Source organism: Malania oleifera, chromosome 10, assembly GCF_029873635.1.
Source record: "Malania oleifera isolate guangnan ecotype guangnan chromosome 10, ASM2987363v1, whole genome shotgun sequence".
In the NCBI taxonomy this organism is placed as follows: Eukaryota; Viridiplantae; Streptophyta; class Magnoliopsida; order Santalales; family Ximeniaceae; genus Malania; species Malania oleifera.
The window spans coordinates 46644942-46655295 of record NC_080426.1 but is presented as its reverse complement, the minus strand read 5'-3'; the positions used below and the strand labels follow the sequence as shown (position 1 = coordinate 46655295).

At 34.4% G+C, this 10354-nt stretch overlaps 1 protein-coding gene across 3 annotated transcripts; it reads left to right on the top strand.

Moving 5' to 3' along the window:
• Positions 1-3097: 3097 nt before the first annotated feature.
• Positions 3098-9837, top strand: LOC131166126 (ferric reduction oxidase 2-like). Of its 3 annotated transcripts, none has more exons than XM_058124431.1 (8): positions 3098-3215; positions 3337-3435; positions 3540-3762; positions 4016-4250; positions 7966-8293; positions 8412-8661; positions 8880-9598; positions 9698-9837. In XM_058124431.1, exons 1-8 carry the CDS (start codon positions 3098-3100, stop codon positions 9835-9837), a joined length of 2112 nt encoding a protein of 703 aa, XP_057980414.1. The 3 variants fall into 3 exon arrangements, with proteins under 3 accessions (XP_057980414.1, XP_057980416.1, XP_057980415.1); XM_058124433.1 differs by having other exon boundaries at positions 3337-3454; positions 3574-3762; XM_058124432.1 differs by having other exon boundaries at positions 3337-3454; positions 3574-3762; positions 7963-8293.
• Positions 9838-10354: the final 517 nt, after the last annotated feature.

Sequence of the window (10354 nt, the reverse complement as noted above, 5' to 3'; positions counted from 1 at the left end):
TATTTTTCAGGTGATCCAGTTAGGTGAGTAAATCAGACTTGCAGATAGAGCGGACTATAGTACTACCCTGTCTGTAGGGTAAGTGTTTTTGGGAAGTCATTTTGGAGTAGTCCCTAGGTCCAAATGAGGGTATTTTGGGAATGGTTGTGTATACATATTTTGGGAAAAATTTTGACTGCATATTTTGGGGAAAATTTTGACACTCTGGTATTGTATGTATTGAAATGGTTGTATGTATTCTGCTTTCCGCTACATAGGTACTTTATTGTGTCTTAGATTCCACGGTTCCTATCTGGACCGTGATGATGGTTTGATTTATATTTAAAGGTATCAGAGCAGTGAAATTTTATAGTTAATTTATGTTGGGAAAAATGGCATGAAAAATCAGGTCATTACAGTATAATTATGTTTTCTATTGAGGTTTCTAAAACCAACCGTTCAAAAGTCTTTTTTTTCAAACCTAGGATATACGGTATTCTATTTTAAGAATAAATGAATAGTGGGAAGACTAATTTTTTATTTTTAAACCATAAATGTTATGTTCTTATGGTTGCCTACGGGCTATGTTTTAGTTATGAAAAATTGTGTGGCATGTGATTACTATTTTGAGAGTTATGGTAATACTGAAAATGAGATTGTTTGAGTAATACTAAACTGTTTGTGAAACATACTGGACCTGTTTGAGAAATGCAGGGACTTTATGAGAGGGTCGAGGCCCAAGGTTGTATTAAATGGTGTGAGGCCTAGGTTTATAAAATAATAGAGTTTTATTCAGTGGCTGAGAGTCGAGTTGTAATAAAGGGCCAAGGCCCGAGGCCCGAGTTTGTAGTAAATGGCACGAGGCCGAGTTTTACAAAATAATAGATTTTATGTGAAATGAGTTTTAAGTACAGTTTTAATTACTTCAATTGTGTGATATGCTCTAAGAACTCTGAGAACCCAATTGTTATGAGCACGGTACCGTAGCTTGAGAGTATTTCACCATTTGACCATGTGCACCCACACTGTACTGCGAGAGTGGTGTTGGGTGGTCCTAACCGATTGACCTAGGTAGAGGTGTTACCTTTCCTAGAAGTATGTACCAGGAAGTGGTAAGGCAATCGGACCCACAAGCGAGTTTTGGAAGCCTGCAGACATAGTTAGCAGGGAGTGACTTGGCCTGGGGTGATCCCCTAGGTTTTAGTCCAACCTTCGGGCAGCACAACCCTGACCACGGGGGTTTATATATGGCGTATAATTCCAGGGGGAGTCTTTTATGCATATCAGTATATTTATGTAAATGATGTAATTGTTTTCAATGCTGTTTTATATTATGAGGAATGAGAAGTGAGTATACATACTATTTTCATTAAAAGAGAGATGTATGATTTTGTATACACTGAAACACATGCTAACCACACACTGTTATTAACTTAATCTTCCTTACTGAGAGGTGTCTCACCCCATTATACAACACATCTTTTTAGGGAATCACAGAGATTGAGTTTAGCATAATCAAGGGGTGGAGACTAGTACAGTTTTTTTTTTTTTTGTGAGTGTCTGCAAGAACTCAAATGTGAGATGCTTATGTTGAACGCCTCAGGGCTTGTATTATGGTCTTGTGAACCGAGTTAGTTGACTTTTTAGTCTGAGATGTAATATGAGAATGGAAATACTTTGTTGTATGTTGATGGTTAGACTCTAGTAATAGACTATGGAGAATGTTTTACTTATTCCACTGCATGTTTTATATTATGAGATGGTATCAGGTACACAGACGTCACTAAAGTAGTACCCCGGGCCCGCGAGGGGTTCGAGGCATTACACACTTTCTTTAAGAAGATTCAAACTCTATGCAATTTTCAACTTAACCCATGAATTGATGCAGTACAACTCCTCTTAACTTGTCTCTCCTAAAATACAATGATCAGATTTGAATTATATGACTCTCTCCAATTCTGTTCAAATAGAAGAGTCTAAAACTCCACAAAAGAAAAAACCTTTCTGAAGTTGTCAAATTCTCTAGACTTGAATTATAAAATACTATCATAAGAATGATGCGAAAAGATTAATGTGTAGAGTCATGCTTTAGGGGTCAATTTATAGGCACACAAGACCTTTCATTATCCATGCACTTAATAAAGATGGTGTACTTAAAATAAGTAGATACACGTCTAAATTCAAGGTACACCTAATACTTGAATTTATAAAACATACCAACTAAAGATTCAATTAAATAGATACATATCTAATTCTAAGGTACATGTCCTTTCCAAAAGGATATATAAACTTTAATGATATTTAAATATTGAAATAAATTAAAATATATTTTTTATTACCATAGAAAGATTATTATTGTGAGGTTGCAATTTCTTCATCATTTTGTGATTTAGGAGAAATTTTGAGGCAATCAATCACCCCTTGATATGTTCATATGCGTGTCATCTAAAAGTTAGTAGGTTGACACCCGTGCATCCACCATGTCTTGTGTCAAGACAATAAGTGAGTGGCCTTCCCTCTATGTTTATTCCTTTCTCATCTTTCACAAGATAATCAATTGAGATCTTTAGCATGGAATATTTCAATATTTAATTCTTATTCCTATTTTTAATTTTGGAAAGAAATAAAAAATTGTTTGACAAATACCTCTAGCACCTTGGTATGAGATCCCAACTTTTTTTTTTTTTTTTGCCTTAATTAATTACCGAGAGAGAGAGAGAGAGAGAGAGAGAGAGAGAGAGAGAGAGAGAGAGAGAGAAGCGCTAATTTATGGCATGTGGTGATGTGAGCATGATACGCACACTAATTAATTCCTTGCTTCTTTTGGTACTGTATTTGAATTCTAACGTACTATATATATGGCAATTCCAATTTCACAATCTCCCACATAAGTTCCCCACGTACCTGCTGTCTCCCTCGATCTCCCTCCCCCTTGTAACTGAGAGAGAGAGAGAGAGAGAGAGAGAGAGAGAGAGGAGAGAGAGAGAGAGAGAGAGAGAGAGAGAGAGAGGGAGAGGGAGAGGAAGCTACCAAGATGAATTCATCAAATAGTAGTGGTTGTGATGGTGGTGTAGGTGTGGCAGCGATATTATTGCGAGCAGCGGCGAGGATAGCAGCGATGGTACTCCTGCTGGGCTCTCTGTTACTTTGGGTGATGATGCCCACCACCACCTACAGGCAGAAGTGGCTCCCCCGCATCCGCGCCTCCACAAATTCTACTTTGTTTGGAGCTCAAGGCATGCATGCATGCATGCATATGCACTTCTACTTCCTTTCTCTCATCTCTTATTAATTATTTAATTGGCTTCAACGACTCGATCTGATTTATATGTGCACGATTTTTAATAATTAATGCAGGTGCGATCCTTCTGATTTACTCATTCCCCGTTCTTCTCATTTCTGTCTTGGGCTGCTTTTACGTTCATCTGGGCGCCAACAAATTGAAGAACCATTCTCATGATCATCACATAGAAAGGTCTCTGCGCTTAGCTCATCATACACACAAACAGACGCACACTGCGCGCTTTTCATTATGTATGTAACGTAATGAGATAGATGACATATTATATGCAGGAATGGGAGATCAGCAGGAAGACGAGAGCGTTTAGGCATGCTAATGAAACGAGCGGTGGCGGTGAAAGGGCCACTGGGGATAGTGTCGTGGACAGAGGGAGCCTTCCTCACTATGTTCATCGCCCTTCTCCTTTGGTCCTTCTCTACTTATCTCAACATCAGCTTCGCCACCATCACCCCTTCCTCTGCTGCCAAGATGGGCCAAAAACTGTACTTGCGTTTTCAAATCCATCTTCATCATTAACTCTTAATTAAATTATTTATATTTATTTATTCGATTAGATTTAAAGAAAAAATTAGTTTAATTATATACATATATATAGGAATAAATCACACTAAAAATCCTCAAATGCAAATTATATTTAGTAGATCAGTCGGGGAGTGCCATTGTCACCTATCTCTAATTAAATTAAATTAAGTTGATTGCATGGAGGGTTAAGTTTTAATTAATTTGGGCATGCAGGTGGGAAGCAAAGTTGAAGAGTGCAGCTTTGAGGTTAGGGCTGGTGGGAAACATATGCCTATCGGTGCTGTTTTTTCCGGTGACGAGGGGGTCGTCGGTGTTGCCGGTGTTCGGGCTGACGTCGGAGGGGAGCATAAAATACCATGTTTGGATTGGCCACATCACTCTCATCCTCTTCACTGCTCATGGACTTTGCTTCATCATTTATTGGGCACTCACTCATCAGTTATCAAAGGTAAATTAATTATTATTAATTTACTACAAAATTTTTCTTTCAATCTCATTAATTGCATATATATACATTCTAATAATGTGATTAATCTCATAGTTATCTTTTTATTTAAAAAAAAATTATTCATCATCCCCTTATGCATCTACTTAATTACCTTTAATTAATTATCCCATTCCACCAATTAATTAGTGCGTTCTCGTCCATACTAATAATGGTGCCAGTTAAGTTACTTTGTATAAAGTTAGGCCACTTTAATTACTCGGTCTTATTTTATTGAATGTGATAATAAATGCCCTCAAGGCATCTTTGGAAGTATATTTTCTGTACCTTTTATTTGTTTTTTCGATCTAAATTCTCATTAATGGAACAAATTACTTCAATAGGAATAGAAGAATTGCTTAAATATTCATGTAACATATTTTTTTGACGAAAATTAGAATGAAAAGGGTTTGAGAAACTGTTAAAGGGCCCATTTTGCTTCAGAAAATAGATTTTATTTTTTATTTTTATTTTTCAAAAAATTATGAAAAGGTTAATTAATTTTTTTTATTTTTACAATATTTGTATGAAATAAATGAATAACAACAAACAGTTTTAACACTATTTGATTGTAAATTACTTTGATTTTTTATTTTTAATTTTTAAATAATTATAAAAACATCACCTTGTTTTATTAATTTTTTAAATTTATATAAAAAAGTTAGAAAACATGTTTTCATTATCTTTCTAAACTTCTAACTCTTACTTACATTTTCATATGTGAGCATAGAATTCGGATTTTTGGATTTAATTGGTGTGGATTATGCATAAAGTTTGTTATAAATCCATACAAATTTAAATTCAAACTCCAAAATCCATTACTTTAAATATTACTTTACATAAAATTCAGAAAACTAGAAAACAAGTTTTCTTATTGCAATTATTTTAAAATTTGAAAATAAAAAATAAAAAAGAAACTTGCACATATAAACAAACTCTATATTTTCTAACTTTCAATATGGATTTTGAAAATTTAAAAAATAAGCTTAAATTTTTATAATTTTGTAAAAAATAAAAAATATTTTCTACAGTGAAGTGGGTCATAATTATTTTCAATCTCAACGCTTTTTTCCCTCTCTTCATTTTTATTTATTTATTTATTTATTTATTTATTTATTTTTTATACGAGAGAACTTATAACGACTTAAATATAATATCTGAAAATGACTTTTAAAATCTTATATGAAGGTTATAAGGACTAAATCAACTCCCTCTTACATTTATCTAATAAGATCGAGGGTAGAGTTTATTCATTATATATATACTAACAATTTCCAAGTCTTACCTAATAGGAGAAATAACTTTGAAACAATAGTGTTCTTAATTTCCCAATTAAACAATTAATTATTAAATTTCCCATTGTACAAAAATAATACATCAATCAAATTAGAGTTGAATCCTAGAACAAAATTCATTAATGACGACCAATATATAGTTTGTAGTTCTCAACTAAACCAAACTTGCAACAACATTGGACAATATTTAACCTTAATTTCATTAAAAAGTATTTTAAAAAAATAAACTAAATTAGAACCATGTCACATTAAGTTGTGCTTAATTATGCTTCTAATGATAATGAACAAAAATATATAAGACTTCAAAATTTGAAATTTCTTTTAAGGAAACTGCACAATAACTTTGTTGGAGACGCCATGTATAAACTTGAACCAATTTTTTGAAATCTAAATACATATAACTTACATCACTCAATTTTTACTGTCTTTTTGAAATCTAAAGATAATTTTTTTGGACAAATTTTATTCAATATTTCTTCCCACCTAATTTTGGATCAGTCTATTAAAAATCTAATAATTTTATTATCCCTAGGTCTTCTTAAGCTACCCTGTTCAGAAGGTATGAATTTTTTTTTAAATTTTTTTGTATAGTAAAAATTAATAGGAAGTAACATCTAAGAAAAATACAATAGTGCATCTGTTTGTTTCTAGGCACAACTTTTGCTTGAGTTTGAAACATAGTAGTTCCTTCTCAACTCATATGCAAGTCAAAAAGAAAAAGAAATTGTTTCACACAATTTTTTTTTTTTTTTCATGCCTTAGGATGATCCATTTTAGTAGAAATGATTAATTTACCTTGTTTAAGTGCATCACATTTTAGACAATTAATAAATATAAATTTTGAGTAGTGGGGCCTTCGATAATTGAATCGGTTTAAAACAAATTGATATGGTTAAAAGGAGTTAATGCTCATATTGTTGACCTTCAGGTAAGAAATCTTTTAAATAGAGATCCACATTTGTTAGTATTGACCCACATATGAATTTACTTCTTGTGGTAATTAGATAGATCCTCTATCTATTAATCAGGCAACTGGGCCAAACATATGACTGTATTTTTTAAGTTAATTATGGGTTAAACCATGGGAATCTAAGGATTCCATAAGAATGTATATAGTATTATTATTTTGCGAAAACAAGAAGAAATGTCTAATTAAGGAGCGAAAAGCGTCCCCATGTTGGTTTTGCCATCCATACACTAGTAAGTTAGCCATGACTTTTTAACTTAATTTTTTTTGTCACAGTAATTGTTTTTTAATTCATATGTCAACCCAAAAAGTTCATCCTCAGTCTTTCTTCATGAAGTGATCCATTTTGAGGGAGTAACTAATCAAATTCATAGGTGATATTTATTTATTTAAGCCAAATTGCTTCGCAATTCTTAGGTATTGATATTTTTATATCCCAATTTCTTTCTTACCCTAGTGAGAGAGTTCTTAGGTTTAGGTTACATAATAAGAGTACCTCATCTCTCTTTCTTAATCTTTTTCAAGTTTTCTAACCCTCTCTCAAGATTTTGATGTCCAGGGACTTTGATCCCATTCTATCATACTAGTTTCTGACAGTTTTAAAAAGATTAAGATTTACCATTTTATGTTTTCAACCTACAAATAACTAAGAGTTAATTATTAGTGTGATTGAGTTTTAGTATCAATTATAAATATTCCATATCAAATTGTTTTTCGATTCTTTAACAGCAAAGATTTTTATTAGGCCTCTTTCTTTCTTTTCACTAAGCTTCCCATTACAAGAAACATGAATGATGCATTGGGTGGTTCAAAAGGTCCAATGGTGAGGAATTCGATAGAATTTTGTCAAAGATCCCTATTCCCTTCTGCATTGTATTTTGAGTGGAAGCAAAGCGCCATTATCTATGTGAGCATTTTAAACTTTCTAGATAAGCTATATAATGTACACTTATATTTGATAAAAAGATATTTTTTTTTTTAGGGCTGTAAGTGTCTCAATAAAATGTCAGGTTTTAAAATATCAAGATAGGCTTGTGAGACTTTTGAAACCTAAGCGAAGGTCCTTATCTTCTTATCAAACCTCAAATGAGATTAACGTCTTTTGCCCTTTATTTGTTTGCTCAATTTACACACAAGCTTATAGCATTAACAAGTGCAACAACAAATAATATTCTTTATGACAACTAACCTCAAATTCTCCATACAAAATGCACTGATAGTCTGATATAAAAGGGAAATTAGATGAATCAAAGTCTATGTTTTCCAGGCTCTCTCATTGTTAACTTAAGCTTATAAAAAAGAAGGCAGTCTTGAAAGATTTAGCAAAAGCCACTTAATAATAAGTTATCATTTCAATGAGTATGCAATTTTTGCATAAAATTTGTAATGAGTTGCATCTTTTGATTACCATAAGCAGATGCTAGAATGGGGTAAAACAAAAGAATCAAATGTGGCCGGAGAGCTAGCCTTGCTGGCTGGATTGGCCATGTGGTTGACAACCTTCCCTCGCATTAGGCGAAAGCTATTTGAGCTCTTCTTTTACACCCATTACCTATACATTCTCTTCGTATTTTTCTTCATTCTTCATGTTGGCATTGGTTATTCTTGCATCATGCTTCCGGGCTTCTACCTCTTCTTGCTTGATCGCTTCTTGCGATTCTTGCAATCGCGACAACGAGTTCGGTTAGTGTCTGTTCGCCTTCTTCCGTGCGAAACATTGGAGCTCAACTTCTCCAAAAGTCTAGGTGATTTATTTTACAGGCAGATTTCAATGTTTATGTTACTTATTGAATGGTGATCTTGATATATCTACACACTTTTTCTCTCTTTTTTTAAAAAAAAAAAAAAAAAATCTTGAGTCAGGTTTGCAATATACTCCAACCAGCATCATGTTTATAAATGTTCCAAACATTTCCAAGCTGCAGTGGCATCCTTTTACAGTCACTTCTAACAGTAATTTGGAGCCAGAAAGGCTAAGTATTGTTATTAAAGGTGAAGGAAGCTGGTCCCAAAAGCTTTACCAAATGCTTTCATCTCCTTCGTCAATTGATAACAATCATCTTGATGTCTCCATTGAGGGACCTTATGGCCCAGCTTCAACTCATTTTCAAAGGTCAGTGCTTAAAAACAAACAAGTACCATATGTACGTATATAGGCCCCAAGTATGCCTTATAAAGTTCAGACACATGGGCAATTAAGTTTTCGATTCGAAATAATAGTTGAGTGGAATTGGACAAAACCCAATATTTCTGCACAATTCCATATTGCCAAATGTACTGTCTTAATATTGTTCAGAATATTAGCTAATATTGATCATACGTGGGTCGCAGGCATGACACTCTTGTGTTAGTGAGTGGAGGTAGTGGCATAACCCCTTTCATCTCCATCATTCGGGAACTCATCTTCGCGAGCACTATCATGAAGCTCAAGACTCCGAAGGTTCTCCTCATTTGCGCGTTCAAGAACTCATCTAGTCTCACAATGCTAGACCTCCTCCTCCCTATTACTGCAAGCCCTTCCCAACTTTCCAATCTGCAGCTGCAAATTGAGGCCTATGTAACAAGAGAGAAAGAACCCAAAACAACCCCAACAACAGAAAGTCAAAATCTCATTCGAACGACATGGTTTAACCCAAATCCATCGGATGCGCCGGTTTCTTCCATTTTAGGCCCAAACCACTGGCTCTGGCTTGGCGCAATCATATCATCATCCTTCGTCAGCTTCCTCCTCTTAATGGGAGTTATCACTCGCTACTACATTTACCCAATTGACCACAGCCTCACCAAGACTAACCCGGCCTCCCCAAGAGCTCTTTTAAATATGCTGTGCATATGCATCTGTATAGCCATGACAGCTAGTGCAGCTGTTCTCTGGAACAAGAAGCAAAATGCAAAGAAACAGGGGATGACTCAGAGCATGGATGTACCATCCCCATTGGTGTCACAAGGATCATGGTTCTATAATGCTGACAGAGAACTGGAAAGCCTCCCATATCAGTCTCTTGTTCAATCAACCATAGTTCACTATGGTGAAAGACCAGACTTAAAGAGTAAGTTCTAATTTCTCTTCTCATTGGGAATTTGATACCTAAATCTTTATTAAAATTAGTGTTCCTGTCATTTGGAATGTAATGGTTATGTAATTGCAGGAATGATATTAGGGTGCGGTGGATCCAGTGTTGGAGTTCTTGCTTCTGGACCTAAGAAGTTGAGACGGGAGGTTGCAGCCATCTGCTCTTCTGGTTTTGCAGACAACCTGCTTTTTGAGTCCATTAGCTTTAGTTGGTAGTTTCTCATTTCTACGTCGTAGATGCGTGGCTTAGTCAATATTTTATGGGGAACTCGCGAGTTGTTTAGTAGTGTTATGGCGCGAGCTTTGACATATTGTTTTAACTCGTTAATGTACTTTTCTATTTTCTCAAACTGGACCACTTAATGTCCATGCTTGGTCTAAAAGAACGAAATTCAAATGTAATAGGTAGTTGTTGGGAAAAAATATGAGATTCCCATAAATAAATCAATGGTATAATGCAAATAAATAATTTAAATTAATTAATTAATTAATTAAGATATAAGAAATTTAATGTGGTTCCTGAAGTATTGAGGTACATCCACGGGACACGACGGTCCAAATCCCCTATCACCAAGGTTCGAACAAAGTAGGTACAAAAAAGACACAAGCCTTACAAATACACAAAAGTGTATAACAAATGTAGTAAGATGAAAGACCACACCAAATGTTGAGAACAAAGCTCCAAGATCCAACCAAAATAGAGTACAAATGTAAGCACAAACCAAAATCCCAA

What these genes read in the sequence shown, in the direction of transcription:
- LOC131166126 (XM_058124431.1), top strand. Translation starts at nt 3,098, where the DNA reads ATGGTACTCCTGCTGGGCTCTCTGTTACTTTGGGTGATGATGCCCACC. An exon ending in GCCAAGATGGGCCAAAAACT is followed by an intron (nt 3,763 to 4,015) that starts GTACTTGCGTTT and finishes TTGGGCATGCAG; the next exon opens with GTGGGAAGCAAAGTTGAAGA. An exon ending in GCTTCAACTCATTTTCAAAG is followed by an intron (nt 8,662 to 8,879) that starts GTCAGTGCTTAA and finishes CGTGGGTCGCAG; the next exon opens with GCATGACACTCTTGTGTTAG.